The sequence below is a fragment of the Bombus huntii genome, chromosome 7, assembly GCF_024542735.1.
Source record: "Bombus huntii isolate Logan2020A chromosome 7, iyBomHunt1.1, whole genome shotgun sequence".
Classification (NCBI taxonomy): domain Eukaryota; kingdom Metazoa; phylum Arthropoda; class Insecta; order Hymenoptera; family Apidae; genus Bombus; species Bombus huntii.
In genome coordinates, this window is record NC_066244.1 from 14,113,244 (window position 1) to 14,134,635 (window position 21,392).

At 38.9% G+C, this 21,392-nt stretch overlaps 1 protein-coding gene across 3 annotated transcripts; it reads right to left on the reverse strand.

Moving 5' to 3' along the window:
* Window positions 1–572: 572 nt before the first annotated feature.
* Window positions 573–21,255, reverse strand: LOC126867754 (uncharacterized). 3 transcript variants are annotated; one of them, XM_050622629.1, is made up of 20 exons: window positions 18,435–21,255; window positions 17,074–17,348; window positions 16,093–16,440; window positions 15,347–15,667; window positions 14,619–14,966; window positions 14,179–14,485; window positions 13,131–13,771; window positions 12,430–12,807; window positions 11,446–12,282; window positions 9,141–11,126; window positions 8,593–8,879; window positions 7,681–8,227; window positions 6,875–7,150; window positions 6,516–6,756; window positions 5,986–6,329; window positions 5,606–5,897; window positions 4,927–5,241; window positions 4,209–4,486; window positions 3,246–3,644; window positions 573–2,866 (listed from the first exon to the last, which is right to left on the reverse strand). In XM_050622629.1, exons 1-20 carry the CDS (start codon window positions 21,130–21,132, stop codon window positions 2,831–2,833), a joined length of 11,154 nt encoding a protein of 3,717 aa, XP_050478586.1. In that variant the 5' UTR covers window positions 21,133–21,255; the 3' UTR covers window positions 573–2,830. The 3 variants fall into 3 exon arrangements, with proteins under 3 accessions (XP_050478586.1, XP_050478585.1, XP_050478584.1); XM_050622628.1 differs by having other exon boundaries at window positions 6,881–7,165; XM_050622627.1 differs by having other exon boundaries at window positions 6,875–7,165.
* Between the last annotated feature and the right edge of the window lie 137 nt (window positions 21,256–21,392).

Consider the following 21,392-nt stretch of genomic DNA (forward strand, 5'->3'; position numbering starts at 1 on the left):
ATTACTACCGACCAGAGGCGTGCAAGTTTTTCGAGAGCGAGCGTTACGTGAACACGCCGCGCCCTGTGCAACACTCGGCATGTGTCGTTGTTGCTTGTTGTGTTACTTGGCTGGTTGCGTTTCGTTGGAAAAGTACCTCGTAATGGAGATCGGTTCTTCTGCACGTTCCTATGGGGTTGCAGCTGGATGGACGTTTGGTGGATTCTAAGGATGTCGCAGAGTGCGGAGGTTTGATACTGTGGTGAAGGTTGAGGAGCTGGTCGTAATTTTATCTACGAAGTTCGTGCACAGTTAGAAACGAGGAACAAACGGATTTAGGGAATCTTATGTGACGCGTGTATAGGTCAAGATGATGTGTCAGAGATGTTATGAATTTTTTATCGTTTTTCAAACCTTGTAGTAGCATTTTGTTACTTGATAAGCTGTTAATTGGTAAGATTCTTCTGAATTGATGGAGAGATCTTTGACGTTAGTGCGAAACAGTGATAAGTCTGCTGATTCCTTTCGATTCCATCGTACCGAGTGCTGCTCCTAATTAATAATTCATTGTTAGTTTCTACGCTTTCAATGGATAATTTGTATTATTCACTTTTATTAAAATTACAAAGAAGTATACAGATTCTAAGTATACAAAAATTACAATAACATTAAGTAGAAGAGGTTCTTCTTGAGACGGTATGTACAACAGAATATATTTATATGCATTATTATATTATATTATATTATGTATATTATATATATATATAGATCAAATATCTATGCGTACACATGTGGTATGTATAAAAGAGTAGTTTCATTTTGGACGTAGAAAAAGGACGAGTTAGTTAGTTTCGTGCGATAATACAAGGTACGAGCTTCGTTCGTTCGTCTTCGTTTACGAAACGATCACCGACGTATGTATATTTTATTTCATTTGGTTAACACGCGCAGTTTTACGACACTGAAAGGAAATAAAAAAGAAAGAAGGAGTCAGACACATAGAAAGTATTATCGTTAATGATACACCTGTCCTCCGCTTAATACATCCGCTTACGCTATCTATTGAGCTAAAGAAAGTAAAAATCAAGTTAAATGCACGTGCGGCTGCGTTATGCAACACGTTCTGCTCGCTCTTCCTCGAGTCTGGTTTAGCGACGTTGCCGCGGCTTCGTCACAATCAACACATAATTAACGAACATTTCATTCGCATTTCACGCGTTCAAAATTCCATTGATTCTTTTTTATCCCATTTTGATTCGTCCAATACATCTCGAGCACATTTGGTAAGGAATGATTGACATTAACAGGTAGTACAATCAAGGAGATTGCAGATTGGCTGAATTTACAATTAAAATTTTCCTTCTTCATTTAAAGGATTAATCAAATTGTTGAAATGTTCATTGGTAAAATTGCGATTGTTATCGTCACAAGTTCCTGCGTACAAGCTACGTTCTATAGAATTTTTTTTAAAAAATACAGTTTGTACTCATAGTCAGATGTTGGAAAAGTATGAATCGCAATGAATTTGCTACGCCCCGACGTACGAATTTGTAAACTGACGAAGCCGGGCAACATGACAGGACCCGCCAGAAAATAGACTAAACAAACAAACAATAACAACAATTAATAATAATGTCCGCCTCCGCGGCGATCGGCGCCGTTCGCACGACTTATGACACTGTATTGAGTCACGCGTCGATTCGCGTGCAGCGTTTACCGAGGACCGTAAAACGCTTATGGAAAATTCGATTATGACATCGAGAAGTATCGTTTTTATTCGTATTCACAATTCAAATAATCTCGTTATTCGTCATAAGAAAAAATAAAATTATATTATATTTTTAAAAGTCTTGCTATAAATCTATTTTAAAGAGCATGATATTCAAAAGTTTGCAAATGTCCAGTGACTTATGAACGAGATTACATATATTATTCATACAAATAAGTACATGTAAAAAAATATATATAAATATATCGCCAATTAGACTGCAGATGTTCATGCAGTTATGGGAAATTTAAAATATCCAAGGTAAAATAACAATATATTGTATAAAAATCAGCAAACTACCGATAGTAAATAAATAGCATTATCGAAGATATCTCTCGAAGATAATCAAATTTCCGAAACGACATGATCGAGTACTCGGCGACCAGTTAAAAAAAGAAAAAGTATAAGAAACGAGGATAAAAAAAATGAAAACGGCAGTGGGAAAGGCGAGGGACAATTTCCCTCGCTACCCTTCCCAATCATTGGTTGTATTTTGGCACGGGAATGAGTAACCAGCGCGTCTCTTTGAATCTGACATTCGCGTTTGATCGAACTTGATATCTTTTTCTCAAATCCCGCCGACGGCAAAGAGAGCGCCTTCTGAAACGTTTCTACGTATCTAAAATCTTTGAACGAATACATAAATAAATAGAGGAAAGCGTTGCTTATAAATTTACCTTCTTCTTGGTCAAGTTTCTTTTTAATCACTTTGGTTTATCACCAAGATCGTTATTTTATTGTTAACAATATAAATATATTTATATGTGCTTTTTTGAGACGCTTCCCCATCAATAAATATCGTATTAATTTAATAAAATAGACGATTAAAGCTTCCGAACGAAACGATTAAGGATATGTTTCTAATTTGTTTGCATCGATTAAACTAAAACAACTTGTTCGATTTTGACCTTTGTTTTAACGTACTTAAGCTTCGACGTTTTTCGACATAGTTGCGTCGTTGAAGAAATTTGTTTCACGTTTTATCTGTTCGATTCGCGAACTTGTGGAGGCTACCGTCCAGCGGTCACATCCACAACCTCCCGTCGACCGGATTTCCTTTATTACTTGTACGATCTTCGGTGTCTAGAGGGAGTCGAAGTTCGATTCTCGATCGCTGGTCTGCAAGAATCGTTCTTTATGATTAGGACCATTTCCTAAATTAAATATAGCAAAGATGGTACGTTTATACGATTACTTTTTGACTAATTGCATTGACTAATTGCAGCAACTATAGCAGAAACTGCGGAAAGTTTAAAATGAATATCTTTACGTCTTTCAATCAATACAAAAATGAAATAAAACATTTCTAATCAAAATAAAATTGTTGCCCCTGAACAAAACTTATCTGTAAAAATCTATATCAATTGGTCGCAAATTAATTAATAGTTAGCAGATATTTTTTTTATGCTTGTAGATATGATAACTACACAAACACTGAACAGTTAACAAAGGCAACGTAGAAATTCTAAGTGGAGCTCGAATTTCACTCGTAACTCACCTTGTCCGGGCTATAAAGAGGCGGATGCTGCGCCGGAAGTCTCAGCGTGCTTCCCAGATCCCTCTCGGCCATTGTGTGCCCCTCGCTGGCACTGTCTCTAGTGTCTCTGGCATCCTTAACGCTGTTTCTTCTGGCATCGGCGACTTTCGTAGGCGGCTGGATCGTCGTTTCACCGCAAGATCTGGCGAGAGTCGAGCCAGCCTCGCCTAAATCAAGCCTCAACAGCTTCGTCGGTGCTTGGATGGTCGTCTCGCCACAGGAACGCGCCAACGTCGAGCACAGATCGCCCTGGAGATCCCCGGTTCGCAGCACTTTCGTCGCTGTTTCAACCGTGGTCTCGCCACAGGAGCGAGCTAACGTCGAGTCGGCGTCCATTTGTCGAGTTACCGTTGCGGACACCTAACGTATAAAATAATCAGATTTTTATTTAAGAATTATACGAATATATACATTTCATGAATAGCTATGAACTATTTTGTAACTAGTAGATACATTTTGTACTAGTAGAACATTTTGTAACTAGTAGATTTTGAAACTTTGTCTGATTGATAATTTTATAAGTAGTTTCGGAATTGATTATATCGTAAGTAAGCTTTCACACTTTCTAAACTACAGCTACTTTATATTTGTAGCGTCGCCCCCCCCCGCGTTATATCGTACTGTTTTTTATTTCTCAATATCAACTTCAAGATCGTAAGTTGTAAAGTATGAAATTTTCAACGAGTCATTGCATTCCGAGAAAGATACGTTTATATACGTTAAAAAATGAAAATTATATATGAAAAAGAAAATTATTCATTACAAAACCATATATAAAATGAAATATGTAACATATAAAATAAAGAACATTTGTTGAAGGAAAGAGATGAATCATTTTTTTCAGATATTACTTGATGTTAACTTCCTGATGTTAACTTAAAAAGGAAGATTCACAGTTAAATAATAATTAATAACAGAACACACCTGAAAACCAGCGCTAACAAGGGCGCCACTCGGTGCAGCCGGCGTTCTGACGATCTGCACATCAGAATCCTTGCAATCTTTCGCGCTGGATACGCTCTGCTTCCTGTTTCCGGTGTTATGCGTGCCGTTTTCGAGGTAATTGAGCAGCTTGTGCTCTTCTGTCGAGAACGTGCTCATACCGGATTTGTAATTCTGCGGAGACTGGGGTGCGGATCGATATTTGGCGCGCGGGATCATCACTGTCAACGAACGATCTCGTTGTTCGTCGTTCATTGCCACTGTAGCAATTCGATAATACAAAATTAAAATGTCTTAATATTATATAAAGATGGTCTTCGTTCATTTATTATCATTGACAAAATGTACTGTAATATAACAAAAAAAATTTCCACTGTTTTAATGTGTCTTTACCCAACGATTTTTTAATATAATACTCTACTTCTTTCTCTTTAAATATTCTTAAATAATTAAACATTTTTTCTCCTTCTCTAATTCTTAGATATCATAACTCACAATTTCTTTTTTCTTGAAACGTCTTAAATAATTTCTAAATAAGTTCTCCGACAACTCTAAATTTCCTCTCCGTTAAAGATTCTTGTGTTCCTTGGAATAAATAAATTCCGAATATAATATTCCGAAAAAGAATATTCCGAATCTTCGATCAATTGGCAATCAAATTTTCATGAACTCAACATAATCTTTAAAACAAAAAGCCTACCTGATGCAGGTACCATGGTAGCTTTTCTTGGTGGATGTCTGGGTTTGGCACTGATCTTTCGAGCCGGCCTCTTTGTCGGTGGCAAGGGTGCGATCATCTGTGGGGGTGGTGGGAGAACGTGCGGCACGTGGTGTGGAATAGCCAAGTCTGTCACACTACCCTCGCTACTGGTGTCCCCGCCCGTTCCAGGAATCATAGCCCTTCTGTCGCCAGTTCTTCGTTTCCGACTCGGCTGACGGAAACATGCCATACCGACACAAACCGCCAGAAGGCCCAGTAATATTGCACCCGTTGTAACAAGAGCTATCAGGAGCACTGCAACCAGATTTACGATTAAGTGTTGCATCGGAAAACTTCGTGAAATATATACAAATGATTTCCACGCTACTTTTTAAGTCAAGAAATAATTGCAATTAGATAATGTATAATTTCATAATGTAAAGATAAGATATAGATTACTATTTCATTATCATATTAACGTTCATCTCTTCCTTATGTCAATTCGATACCTTACTGTCGATGTTAACTGTTTTATTATTTCTTTAAAATAATTTTTATTTGTGGAGATCGTCTTTAATCTGTATTTTATTATTAATTGTGTTACGAAAAATCTTATGGTTTAATGTATGAACACTTTTTCTAGTTTTCCTATATTTTAGATTCGAGTAAGCAAATTTACCTTTCAGATTAACTTGACACCGCTGACCACTGTGCCAGGGGAAGCACTCGCAAACCTCTTGACCATTGGTGTTCGTAACGCAGTGTCCTTTGTTGTTACAACTAGGGCAACCTAAGGGCGCTTGAGAGCAGAATCTTCCAGGATACGCGGGGTTTTCAGACAAATCTGCCCAACCCTCTTTACAAGAACACTGATAAGAGCCTCGCAGATTGAAACAGGCTGCGTTTGGCGAGCAATCGTGATGTGGTCCTCCTTCTTCTGTCGCGCATTCGTCGAAATCAATGGCCTCAATCTGAAATAAAATGTGCTTTCTTTATTTACGAAAATTTCAGGTCTCCTCCTCGATTGATAATTTTTTTGCTTAGAAAAACGAAACCTACGACGTCAAGATTTTTCAAGGCATAAACCTCAGTGCCTCCTAAGCTATAATTGCTTCCAATAAGATACTTTCGAAGAACTTCTTTTAGTCTGGTTTCATTAGCGTTGTCGCTGAGCTGAACGTGGAACTCCACTTTCGTTGGGTCAGGCGAGAAACCGGCTATCTTCAATCCTCTGTAGACATCTCTGAGATCACTCTGCATCAGAGTTCTATCTAGGGCGTCTTTAGTAGGACCTAACAGTTTTCTGAAAGCTGTCGACGTCGAATCGTTCATGCTGGCTTCGTATATTACTGGTTCGTGTCCAATACGGTCCAAGCCAACTCGTAACGTGTAAGTGTAAGTGGCTATAATTACATATTAAAAGAGCATAAAAATAAAGAAACAATTGTCAAATATTTTCTAGAAATGCTAGTAATATTTTCAAATCCTGTAGCAGTGATTTTATCAATACATTTTTCAAATTCTCCAATATCAGCTATACGGCTTAATTTAATTAATTTAACTTAATAAATTCAAATGTAATAACTCACGCTTGCAAGGTCGATCAGGGAACATCCTAGCGAAGCCCGGACGGCAAACGCATCGCATTTCACCTCCAACTTCCGCGCATATTTCAGACCTAGACGCTCTACATTCTGGTGTACACTGATTGACAATAGGTTGAAGCGATACCACGGGTGCTCCAAGAACTCCACCAGCCAGTACTCTATGAACTTCGTTTCCAGTTGGATCTTGTTCGTCTCTCGAAATATCACCGTATTCAGCCTCAACCTGAGAAAAATTAATACTTTTGTAATATGACTTTATATAATTTTTCTAATGTAATCATTAAATACAAATTAAATGGATTACATAATACATTGCGAAATAATTAAAATGTATTTCTTACATTTACCTCTTCAGCACCAGGTGCCGGTGGCTTCTGATCGCTCATCACCACAAAGATGGAATCATTGTCGACCACGTTTTCGTAGGATGATGGTATTCTAGTCACCACCGATTGCAAGATCGTTGATGTGACCGTGGATATTACACTGGTTGGACGCAATAATGTTTCCGTTACTGTTTCCACAGTGGTCGATGTCAATGTGTGGGTGAGCAGTAATGTTCGAGTTGTAGGTGGTGAACCCAATACAGATGTTTCCGTTCTCGTTACTGTTGACGTCTGGAATCGTGTCACCTGTGTGATAAACGATTGTAACGCTAACTGAAGCACAGTAACTTCTCTTATAATTTTTCTTCTCTTTTTATTGTAGACAGATGAAATAGACAAGACTAATTTTCGAGAAATCCACTGATCTCTCGTGTGATATTGATTTTTATTAATTCAAAATTGATACTGTAACTATTAATAGCTGTCTATCTACCTTTTATAACTTTTTCCAGAAATTCATATATTTGTAAATCGAGAACAAATTTGTAGTATAACGTTTGTCTTTCTCTAAAGCTTTCTACCTCTTTTCCTGTTTCTAATATTTCAACACAGACACGACACGTATCTCCAAAATTAAATTACTATAGTATCAAGTACGCTATATAGATATAACAAATAAATTAAACAGTAAACTGAAAACAACCATGAACGATCATTTTCCCTGAGTATCTATAACGACTCGTGTTCTTTAACAAACATACAAAATAAATGTAAATTACCCTCTATCACAGTTCAAAGTATCAAAATTTGATCCAACTCACCTCTTTAGGCTTCGTACGCGTGGTCGTCGTTGTCCTATTAGCAGCCTCGCGTGTCACGTTGCTAACATCCTTCGTCATCTTGATCACCGACTCGTTTCTCCTGTCAATATTTCCGGACAACGTACTCGTTACCTTCGTTATCGAACTGTCAACCCTGGTCACCACGCTAGGCAATTCCTTCGATGTGGTTTCGTTCTTTCGTTTGCGTTCTGTCGCCGACGAAACGACCACCTTTGAAGCTTCGTTTTTCGTCATTGTAGGTCGTGACTCTTTCTTCTGACTCGTGCTGACCACGTGGTGAGTCAAACTTTCCGTAGCTTCCACCTTTGTCGATGGTAGAACGTTATCGTGACTGGATTCCAAAAATACTGGATGCTCCGGACGTTTTACAGGGTTTCGAGGAATATCGAAGTTATGAGATCGAGTTGGTTCCACGTCTCTGGTTGTCGAGGATCTGCTTGGTTGAATATGATCTACTTGCAATGGTCTTAGCTTCGTTGGGATTACCAGGTTCGTCGTTAGCATTGGTGTTGGTTGTACCGATATTCTACGAGATTTCATCGTAATCAGTGGTAAATTGGAGGATGCACAAACGTTCAAAAGCTTAGAACTAGCAAGTATCCTATAGAACTTAACAGAACTCAATATCGACTATCCAAAACCTCATGGGACCCAAAAGTTTGAAAGAAGGTTGTCTTAAAATTTTGCCATCATAGAAAACTTATTGAAACAAAGAAAATTAAAATGTTTACAAAGGAATTTAGAATAATAAATCCGATTTTGAATAATGTGGCGATATTTGAGCCGAAAACACGTTGAAAACTTAACTATGTTAAATTTGATCAATAATTAGATTTGAAAATGTACACATATAAATTTTCAATGGAAATTAACAATAAAATACAAAAATACCTAGATACAGGTCTCGTGTCAAATGGTCGCACGGTATAAATGCTAACGTGCTCCGTCATCCTGGTTTCCACTGGCCTAAGAATCTCAGGCACGTCTACCACCACTGGAAGATCGACAGTGCCGTGTATGATCGGTATCTTTGATTCGATATCCTGAACCACTGGTATGTGGGATGTTGCGACGGCTGTCGCGATTTGAATCGATCCAGACACCGCGACCGCTGGCCTCACCGTGGCAATTTCAAGTGGTTTGGTAGTTTGAGTTACTGGTGGTGGAGGTACCATATCCTACAAAGTATAAAATTTACAACAAATCCTCAGAAATAACAAAAAAGAAAAAAGAAAGAAAAAAGACAAAAAAGACAAATAAGAAGAGAAAAAGCTATTAAATTCAGAATATTGTTTTTCAGATCATTTATTTATAACTCTAATCGTCATCATAGCCTTGAGATTTGGACGATTTTTGATCTGCAATTCCTAGTCGAAAAGGACCGAGTTAGTAAGACTCAAAAATTTCAAAAACCCAATAATGAACTGTTTAAACTTTACCTGAGACAGCAATTCCACTATGAAAGGCCTAGCAAGAGAAGGTCTTGGACTAGGAGGCACCATGCTAACGCTAGGTAAAGGTGCAACAGAAGACTCCTTCAGTGGAATATATTTAGGCGGAGGTTTCAATCCAGATTCGTTGACATTTGCAAACGGGAATCTATCTTCCGTGGGACCACTGGTCGTGGTAATATCAACTGGTGGAGGTGATAATCCAACTACATCCCTCGAAGTTATAGGTGGTGGTTTCAAATCCTCTTCTTCATTCTTATTCGATTGATTCAACCCAATAACAGGTCTCAATGGCGGAGGCATCATGTCCCTAGAAGGCACGCTCATTCCTTCCATACTACTCAACATATCGCCAGTAGACGTCTCAATAGGTCTAACTCTAATTTTGCTCTCATGATTCATAGAATCATCCTTATTCGCGTCTGAAGCCGCGAAATTCGTCTGATAAGAACCATCTACCTTTTCCACGTTCTTCTTCTTATCGTTAGAACTGCTCGTGATTAACATACTTGGTGGTCGCTCAGTTTGCGTCTTGCTATCAACTTCTTCGCCTATAGCCTCTACAGGCATGGAGAACCTAATATTGGGCCTAGTTTCACCTTTGTTAGCTGTTGAGATAGTAATTGGTCCAGGTACTTGAGGCTTAGGCTTGGTGATAATATGAGGATACTCTGGATGAATTCTGGTTCCTGAATACTCCTGTTGATTCACCACAGGACGATTCTTCTCCAAACTTACTTTAACGCTCTCAGTGCTCGTCTGAGGATACTGATCTTCCATTTTCTGAGAAATAGAACTGTTTCTAAAATGATTCTTCATAATTTCACCCTTGTTAATTAGAATCTCTTGTCTATCAGGTCTTTGGTCTCTAATCTTCATTCCCCCATCCCAATTAAGATCCATGAAACCTCCTAACTGGAAGTGACTCTGATTCAATTTACCTGCATGACTCAAACTGTTATTTACAAATGGTTCCAGGCTTCCTGGCTTGCCTTCGTTGGACTGTTTCACTTGATCCGGTCTGGCTTCTGAAGTTTGACTTACAATTTCTGGTCCAGGATATAGTACAGGCCTAGTTTCCACTTTGTTCATTATAGATGGTCGAGGATATGGTCTCTTAGGTTTATTTGATTCAGGGACAAATTGAGGAATGATCGCTGGTGGTTTTAAATCTATGGTATCGTCGTGTTCACGACTTGGTAGAGTCGATGTCTGTTCGTTTTGATTTTGATTCTTGTGGCTAATTGGAGATATTTTGCTTCCATAATAAGTCGATGGTACACCTTGTACTATGTCGTATTCAGGCTTGTTCTCTTTCCATTTGTAACCATAATTCGATTCTTCGTGGCCAGTGTACACGCCAAACGGTTTTCCTTGAACTACTGGTGTTTCATGAAGCTTAGTATTGTAATAATTAGGGCCGTATGGTACTTGAGATTGTGTATTCATTTCATTTTTATGAGAAAATGGAGAGCCTGGACTTATCCAAAATGGTTTTTCTTTCTGATCTTGTTGGGAATCAATTTCTCCAGTTGGTTTTCCAATCACTGTATTACCAGAGGCTACATTTCCGTAGGGATTTTTTATATTGGATGTTACATTGTTATTTTGATTAACGAAAGACGTGCCTTTTTCGGTTTCATTGTATTTTTGCACCTCCTTGACTCGATTGTGATAGTTTATGGGTTCTGAGGCACCAACTTCTGAATCTAACGTTTTCTCTGTTTGCGTACCGCCATACCAGATTTCTGCTACTTTATTATCTTTATTAGGTGGAACCTGATCGAAGTTTTGAACTTGCGTATTTGTTGTAACTGGTCTGTTATCTTGCTTTATTTTAGGATTCGAAGGATTGTGATATTCTACTGCTCCCGTGGGCACGTGTTCTTCTGTCCTTTCAGTTTGAGGTCTCAGTTGTTCTATGTTTGGTCTCTTCTCAGGGTAAAAGTGAGGCGGTCTGTCTTGAAGATCAATCTGTTGGAAGAATGGAAGAATTGTAAAATTGAGTGCCTCTGTACAACCTGTTTAATGTTTACCCAAGATCGATGTTAATACAAATAACATATTTAAAAATAGGAGAAATAAAACTAAAAAATACCAAAATATCGAAATAGCTATGTATGGAAGTATCAAAATATTGAAATGATCAAGACACTGAAATTTCGAAATATTAAAATATTGTTCTTCAATATCTCAATATCCAAATATTAGATATCCAAATGAAGAAATATTCTAATATCTAAATACCCAAATGTCTAAGTATCTAAGTAAAAATCACATAAAATTCATTTACGTGAGGACGAGATCCGAACGAAGGCTGTCTCTCAGTTGCCACGTCCTTCATCGTATCTCCAGGCGTCGGAGTGGTCATCCTCGGTGGTTCATGGTGAATTTGAGGATTACTGACTGGCCGATGAGGAAGCACAAATGTATTCTGTGTCTTTGTCGGAGGCCTCTGAGGTCCGCTGTAAACTGGTTTCCTAATACCCGGCCTTTCCGGGTAAATCGGCCTATCCAAAGGACGACTAGTCGTCGATCTCAACGGTGGACGTGGTCTCAACCTGTTATTCATCAGAATTCGCGGTGGTTTCTTGTCCGCCTTCCAATTGGAATTCAAGACGATCTCGTTCCCCGAGTCTGGCTTAGGCAATAAGATATATCGATGGGAATTGTCCGATGAACTCGACATTTCTGTTCTTCTAGGTGGAGTTCCGGATTCTACAGGTTTTGGAATTTTTGGAAATTGTCCGCGTGACGGTATATGATTGTTGGAATGCACGTGAGGATGAATAGGAGGATAAGGAACGCTTTGTGGACGAACGTTTATAGTTTCTGGTCTGTGATGGACCAGGATCTCAGTGTGTACGTGACCTTGGCCGCCGAGGACACCAGAATGGTCAGGGTGTTTAATCAAATGTACGTCTGATGGCATCTTCTCTGGTCTGTTTAAAGGAGCTTCTAGTTTGTCTTGCGGTCTTTCATAATCGAAACGACCTGGCGATAAGGGGATGGTTGCTGGACGATTAGAAGGGTGTTTTTCTGGTAACCCCTTGAAACTGTGAGGTGGCGATGGTGGAACCATATAATCTGCTGGGTCCTTTCCGTTGGAATATTGAGGCAGGTCCTCCACCTGAATACAATTAATGCTTCTGAATTAAATTTCGAACTAGTTGAATAAAATTTGTATTTTGTTAAAGAATTATTCAATTAAGCACTTCAATATGAAATTTAAAGCGGAGGAGTAGAAAAAGTAAACACTATGTTGTAAGTGGCTTACTCTTTGGATTCCAACAAATCCCAAACCAACTTCTGATTCAGGATATGGTGATGGATCGTCGAAGTATTGTCCACTGATGTGTGGCTCGCTGGTGTCACCGAATATCAGTGCTTGAGTACCACCTTGAGGAATCACCACGTTAGCCACCTGACTAGGTTGAATATTTACTAATAAAGGTTGTCCTGTTGATCTGTCGATGACGTGTGGTACTTGATGAACTATAGGTTCCGCCGGTGTCGGTTTGGATTCCGAAGATTGAATCACAACAGGAGCATCAGGGAGCAAAGGATCTTTCTGAGCCCACGGTAATCGTTTCTGATCTTCAGATGGAACGGCGGGCCAAGGTTTCTCTATTGGAGATATTCCTGAGTCGATTTTCTGGAATGTTTGTAATAATGCAAAATTTTAAAGCACTGATATCGTTCATAGCTATATTAAACCACAATTTATAATTATATTATGGAAGTTAACTGAAAAGTTAAGTATCGAAGAATATTTTTTAAACTTCCTTTATATCAATATTCACAAAGCTCCAATATTTATTTATCTGAAACTTCGAACTTCTCTAACATTTTATATTATCAAAACCATATTTGATCTAAAATAATTCTTTTATTATTCCGAAAAGAGAAACCTTATAAAATGGCTCACGTATCACACTAAAAATTCCAAAATCGAGGAACTGAGAGATCCATATGTACCTGATCAAATTGTGGATGTAGTGGAGGGAGCTTTAAAGGATCCTTAGCACTCCACGGTCGCCTAGATTTCTCAGGACTCCATTCCGGCTCCTTAGGATTTGAATTTGGATTTGCATACTGTTCCACGTTAGGTCTATCAGGTGGCTTTAACAAAGGATCATTCTCCAGTACATCTTGCTTCGAAACTATTCTCTTTGGCGGAGACGCTTGAACTGGAAGTAGCTTCTGAGGTTGTTTCGATATCAATGTAGGATTCGCATCGACAGGCATGGAAACCGGAATTTTCAAATGTTCTTCGTAAATCTGATGCGCAGGATATATTTGTATTTGTGGACCTTTGTGGGCTTGAAGAATCTGCTGAGACTGAGCATCGTCTCGATCGTTCTCCACGACTTCGAGAACAGGATGAACTGGAATGTTAGGGACTGGTAGCGGCGGCGGTTTCATTCCAATGTGTTCTTCGTCCTCTAAGAACGTTTGAGGTGGTCTAGGTGCCATTTTCCCTGGTTTTCCTATGATTACGTCGCTGTTCGCAGTGATTACTTCGCCCGGGGAAATTGGAATTCCATCTGCCAGGCTGGATGCAACTTTGTGACGGATTTCAGCGATGTAATTGTGGTTAAGGTTCGCTAGATGTGTACCTTGAAGAGGATGTTGTGATCATTAATGTGTTTATTAGCCTATTATCCCGTTATCTGATAATTGTATAATCAAGTGGTTGATATTTTTTAAAAATTAGATAAGAAAGTTGTTAATTCATTCTTTTTATTACTAAACATTTTTATATTATTAAACAATCGGAAAATATTTTTTTGTGAAAACTAACATCATTTTTATTGAACTACTACCATTTTACCGCGTGCTCTATTTAATATCTATCCTTAGAAATATTACCATACGCGTTTTCTTTGAATAATCTGAACTGTTATGAAAGCAGAAGTTTTGTGGTATAAAAATTGTAAGCATTTTAATAGACTCACACTTGTTTGCAAATTTCACGTTATTAACAAAGTCTAACCATAGTAAAAATTTTTACAAAAGTAATTACCTATATTTTGACTCTCAGCTGCTTCGATGTCTCCATCAGCGAACTCAGCGACTGGTATATAAATGGGCGATCTTTGCGTGGTCACTTCCTGTGTTTCCGCCTGTGGCATCGAATCATTTCTTCGCGTAGCTGTCGTCTTTCCTTGTAGTAAACCAGCCATCGCCGTAATCACTGGCCCTAGAGCCGACAAACTATTGATTCCCAAAGACCCTAGGCTTAGAAGATTGCTCACTTGAAGATCGCTCGTGTTCTGACTCGCAGGCTTTTTGTTCTGTCCAGACTCTGCAGAAACTGTTACGTTGTTCTCCTACAAATAGATCAATAGAGTTATTTTATAATAAATTTAATAATTTAAAAATAATATAAAATTTAAAAAACTTTTTTAATTTCGAAAATTCGTATTTCAAATATTTATCACAAATTATTCATCTATTAATTACTTGATTAATCTGTTCAACTGGCTTCAAACTTGGCTCATTAGCAGCTGGAGAAGATTCAGTAGATACGAAGCTGGCGGAAATCGATTCATTGTTCTGGATCTCCACCGAGGAGGTCGCTTCTTGGAAGCCAGTGCTCGAAGTAGGATCGATCTGGTCCTCCTCGTCGAAGAATATGATCGTTGATCCAGTGACCACGTTCTTCACCGGATCTGAATGATGAGCAGTTGTTAACAAAGCGTTCATATAGCCAGCGTCTAGCAAACTTGGTGCTATCGATTCTGTCACTACGTTCTCCACGATGTGCGACCTCGAAGAGACTGTTGTTGAAGTTTCTCCATCTGGTCCAGCCTGAAATTGAACAAAGATTTTCAAAGTCAATTCCTAGACCACAATAGTACATATGACTATTTGCATAAATCGTTCCTCATCTAAACATCAATCAACGTTTATTAACATTACCAATACGATGGCGAATTAAAAATCCTTTAACTCAATAATTTTCTATATTCATATTTCTAATATTTTCTATCATTTCATCTGATCCATAAATAAGTAGGTTTTAAAGATTGAAAACCGAATATCAAGCATACCGTATGTGTATTCTATGTAGATATAAAAATTCATAAATTATATTTCAGTCGTTGAAACAAAAATTATTATCTTCTATAATTGAATTAATTCTATCAGGAATTTACGATTTTTCCTAATAGATTCACTAATGAATTTACCTGAAGCAAGGTTGTGAAGTATGTAAACGTGGTCAGATACGTCTTTGTCGCAAAAATTTGAATAGGTTCTGGAGTAGGATTCACCGTGGCTGTCTTCGTGGTCTTCTTGGCAGGTGCTTTCTCCAACACAACGTCAGTTGATGTCGCTACGTTCGTACGCACCACGGTGCTACCTTTCTCCAGGAAGGTATTATAATAAGTGTAGGTAATGTAGTATGTTTTCATGAGGTCTGTCATGCTTTCCTCTGTACTGTCTAGCGCCGTTAACGTGGTCGTGACGCTGGTTGGACGAGGAGGCGGTGCAGACTCTGTTACTATGAGCTGAAAGGAATATTAACATTCATTATTCACTGTTGCTAAAATACAGTTATTCCGCAATTACCTTACGAAAATCACAAAACGAAACGTCATAAGGATTTTTATTAAGGGAAAGACAAAATGTCATATTATTTATTATTAATTCAAATGAATACAAAAATTTCCCCTTTCCCTACAATCATTAATAATACCTACGTAAGAATATCTTACTCGTCAAAAGAACCTAATTCTAATTGCTCGATATTTCATTCGCATTTCAAAGCATACTTATTGAAATACACAAAAATTAAAACGTGGCAATTACAAGTAGATCGTTAAATGGACGAGCCACATGTGTCAGTAGTATTAAATATATTAAAAATCCTACATACTCGTCGAATGAGTTCTTTGTAAAATCTTTGTAAAGCCGTCTATCATTTTCCACGAACCTGAGTAATTGTATCGCTGGTGGTTTCTATTCTGGTACGTCCATCCTCCATGAAAGTCTTTTCCAGCATCCTGGTGCTGAGATACGTGTTCGTTTCCGGTCGAGGCGCTTCTGATGGTTCAAGGATCATGTCTAAATAATGTTGCGGCGCAGTGACCGTGTTCGTGATTACTTTCGTGCTACTTTCCAACGCGTCATTTATATTAGAATGATCGGTGTTTAATGTTAAGTAGGTATAGGTGGTTTTGAAGACTTCTGTGCGTAATGTTGGGGATGCTTCTAATGTTACCGCGGCAGTTTCAGATCCCGGCTTCCTGTGACGTTCTTCGGTCGCTGTGTTAGCTATCACCTGCAGGAATTTATTAGTGATACGAGTGATTATTCTGTTTTATCGATTGTTTCAATGTGTATAAGCTGGCATGGAAATGAAACGTAAACGTAGAAAAATTTGTAGCTGGTTTTGGTATTGGAGTCGTATAGTGTCAATGGCGTAAAGGATAGATTTGTATTAACATAACATTACGTTATTGAAGTTTTTAAAAAAATATCGAAGTTACATGAAATTTATTAGATGTTTTAGAAATTTTCCTGTCATTTCCAAACGTTAGTTAAAATATTAATATATGATGTCAAGTATGGTATTCTTTGATTCGTATATAATCAGAGTATTTGACGACTGGAATATTTTTTGTAGCAGTGGTAAAGTTACTCCTGACATTGAAAAGAATCAAGGAAGGTTCGCTGTAAACTGTGCGCTAGAGAAGAATAAGAAAGACGAATAGAATTGAAAAGAAACTGAAAAAATTCATTCATTTAAGAAAGATCAACGTCTGAAGACAAGAAAAATACACAGATAAAAAGAATTAAAATTAAAAAACGTTTCATATTCGAAGAATAAGTAACCAGGATTCAAAGCCAAAAAAGGCGCGGGAATGTAATGAAATAAAAAAGTGAAGAACGTCCAACAATATTGTATTTCTACCTGCTGCTCCGTTGAAACGATAGTTGTCCCATCTTTCGTAATGGTAGTAAGGTACGTGAAGGTGGTGGTACATGTCTTAGTGACAAATTCATTCGGTTTATCTTGTGGAAGCATCATGACGACAGTATCGGACAATGTCAGCGTAGGCTGTGGCACCGAGTTCTCCCATCGTAATGCTGGCGTTGGTCCAGCAACGATCACTTCGACTCCGTTTGACATGACACGCGTGGCCAGGTTTAACCTTCGACCTTCTTCATCTTTTCCTTCGTGCTCTCCTGTCGTTACAATTCCACGATCAAAAGATTACGATGTGATAAATGAATATTAAAACTTCCACTTCGACAATGTAAAATTATTATTTAGCTACTTATACGATAGAAATAAATACATCTGAAATAAACGTGAAATAACTTAGAAGATTTACAAGAGAGTATATGTACGCCTGAATAATTATGCTCTTCACGGCGGATCTGTTGGCTGGCAACGGTTATTCAGGCGTTAGAACATAAACGGTCACTGTACACGATTAAAACGTGTTTTAGAAGAAACAAAAAATATACAGAATAGACTACAGGAATAAAACAAACGATAAGGAATTGTAGTATGTACAAGATCAGACTTCATTTACAAGTATGTACAGTTCACTCAAGAGTTCTATTGTACAGAAAACAATTTAGATTGCCATAAGCCAATCCAAGTGAGACTCGGAAGAGCGTCTGTACAGTCTCGAACGTGCTAGGCGCGCGAGAAAAGATATCATATTAGTCTAAAGAAGAATATTACTTTTTACATCGATCGGCTAGTGTCCTGAACAAATTGTTCTTCAAATATTATCAGTTCTATGATTTCAGAATTTACTCAACTCGATTATCTCGTTGTTACATCGTATACCTTTGTTATTTCTGTACATGTACATTTTTTGTAATTAACACATTGTCAATATTTTACAAAATACCTTTCATTTACATTATATTATAAAATAACTTTTTCTACTTCTATATAATTTCAAAAATCAATTTTTTATAGTGACTTTCGAAAAATCACAGTCACGATTTTCACTTCAAATTTTTACATACATTCAAAAATCTTCCAATTCTCTTTAATTGGCAAGGCGTTAAATACAGATTTTAGAAAAATCATATTCATGATCTTCATTTTTTATTTCTACGCACCACTATTCTTCATTACATTGGTAATGCATCAACAATTCCAAAAAAAGTGGGAAGAGAAAATAGGAAAAAATAGTAAAGAAATCTTTGAAAGATCGCAAAAAAAGTTCTAAAAGTACTACGAATCAGTTCAGGACACTGGAAGATCGTGGATAGAGAAGGCTTATCGCAGAGCTAGTTGTAGCTACTCACCAGCAGCGGGCACCGGGCTATACACAGACGAAACGGCGTGCGCTGACGACTCCACGGTAGGAGTGACAGTCACCGTGACGGGCACCGTCAATGTAAGCGTCGTCACTCTCGGTCGGACCGTCGTCGAGGACGTTACTTTCGTCTCCAGTCCATTCAGTTGCGTCACTACGTACGTATACGTCCTAAGTCTCGTCGATGTCACCACTGTCTCTGTATAATAAATGCTCGTGCTCGGTTCTAAATCTGGTGTTTCGGACCTGGTCTCGTGCTCCACGTGAACCGGTTTCGATGGCAGTATCTCAGGGAAATCTGGCCTCGACAGGGACAAATAAAGATCGTCGGCTAATCCTGCCTCGATTTCCTCGGGGGTCGGTGACGAGATCGACGTCGTTACCGAGTCAATGCTGGACGTCGTCTCGAGAACCATCGAGGTCCTCTTCGAGTCTGACAACGACGTATATTCGACTCCTAGGGGAATCACGCTTGGGATCTCGGAGTTATCCAAGTAGCTAAGGGTACTGGAGTCGTACGACGTCGATTGGGACGTTTCTAAAGGCAGGACGCTGGTGAAATCGGGGTACTCGTCGAAGAAAATTGTCGTAGCAGACGAGATGATTTCGGTAATCGATGGTATGGGCTGCACTGTCAGGTTCTCTTCATTTTCCTCGAGTTTTGGTGTGGTTTCTGGAACCTGTTTCAGGGTAGTGATATCTATCATGTCTGGGAAGGATCTTTCAGTTTCTGGCCTTGAACTTGGGTCGAGTATGATACTAGGGTGGCTATCGGGAATTTGTGTGTCTTTCTTAGGAATGTCTTCAATTTTGGGAACGTCTTCAATTTTGGGAACGTCTTCGACTTTGGGAGAGTCTTCGTATTTGGTTTGAATCACCGTGACTTGGGGTTCGATCTCTTTTTTGACAGGATCTTCAGAGTCTTTTGATATAGATACCTTGGGATCAATTTCGATTATGGTGGTGTTTGATTTTGTATCTTTCTCGAGGGAATCTTCACTGTCTTTCAGTAAAATGTCTTCAGGTTCAGGTGAAATAGTTGCAACGTGAGCTTCAATATCTTTTTCGAGTGATTCTTCGTTTGAAGAATTTTCAGATTCCGATTTAAATTCACTAGGCAGCGAAGGGTGTTCAGTACTACTATGTTCTTCTTCCTTATCGATTATTGTAATCTCTTTATCAGAAATTGTAGTTGTCTGTACTTCTTCAGGAACACTAATCACTGTCGTTTCTTCCATAAATGTCGTAGTCTCTATCATTTCTGTCGTTGTACGGTCTTCTTCCCCATCCTCTTTCTCATCTTCATTAATCTCAGGATAAACAGTCGTTCCAACTTCTTCTGATTTCTCTTCCAAACTCATCTGCGTCGTAGTAATTTCTTCTCCCTCTTGTACTGACTTTTCAGTTGTCAAAGACTCAGATTTCTCTTCTTCTTTCAAATTAGTTGACTCTGTACTTTCGTGATCAGCGACACTATGTGAAACTTCTTCGGGCTGTTCCAGCGTTGGTTCCTCTTTCTCTGACAAATCAGGAGCTGCAGACATGCTTGAAGTGTCCTCTTTATTCAAATCATCCTCAATTTTCGTAGATTTAGTCGTCGTTAGAATATCTTCATTCTCAGAATCATTCTTCTCACTTTCAGTCGTGGTATCGGTATATTCATCTTCGTATTCTTCATACTCATCGTCAGACGCAGGGAGGAAGAAATTATCAGTGATAATGACAGGTGAACTCACACTACTCTCTTCTATAACTTTCGGTTCAGTTTCCTCGGTCATAGTTGCAATCTCATCTGGCTTCTTATCAATTATATTAGGAGATTCCTTTAGCTCAGGCGTGTCTGTCGAACTAACATCCTCCTTACTTTCGATCTCAACCTCATCTGGTTTCTTATCGATTATATTAGGAGGTTCCTTCAATTCAGGGATATCTGTCGAACTAACATCCTCCTTACTTTCAATCTCAACCTCATCCGGTTTGCTATCGATAACATCGGGCGGTTCCTTCAACTCAGGTGTGGCAGTCGAACTAACACTTTCTTCGTTCACCTCTTCTTCACCTTCATCCTCCTCGGAGAACTCTTCATCGTATTCAGAAGATGGGGCAGTGAAGAATCCAGTCGTGATAATAGCGAAACTAGGCGTAGGTTGCAGCGGTCTAACAGCGACCAATTTCTTTCTAGTGATTCTTACTCTTCTTTCGCTGCTAGCAGGCGAAACGGTAGTCGACGCAATCTTTCTACGTCTAGTAATAGTCACTTTATGTCTCCCAATCTCTGGTTTGAAACTATCAGATTCCAAATCATTGTGAATGGTGTTAGCTAATCCCAATGACCTCACTCTAGTCACCACGATCCTCCGCGGCGTATGACTCGCCACAGTCAATTGATTCTGAGCAGGATTCTCAATCTTGGACGAAATAGGACGCAATCTTCTGACTACCGTTAGCTTATGCTGCTTTCCACTCTTTCTGACCACAGGGACGCGAATTCTGACGCGTTTTCTGGGCGTTTCTTCGAGGTAATCGTCGTTAATCTCTGGAGCGAGATTCCTAGCGTTCTCTCGGGGCGATTTGCTAGCGAAGTCGCTGGTTAGTCGGTAGAAGTCGTCGTGGTAGTAGTCATCTGAAAAGGCGACGTGTCTCTCGCTTGCGTGCACGCACTTGTGATCCTTCGCCATGGAGTACATTCAGGGCATGTGTGTGTGAGTTACAGCAAATGTAGGGCAGCCGTGAGCAACAGGCGGGGGTTTCGTCTCGAGTGTTAGGCGAGTCATCCGAGGTGGGGTTAAACAACAAGACAGATCATCGTGTATCAGACACATCCCACCCTTGTTCGTTTTCGTGCACTTAGTAGAGCCGGGTGTTATCGATCTATCACGCGATCCATGGGCAAAATCGCGTCGATCCGACAAATACCAGAGACAAAGAGAGTACCATGCGTCGCGTG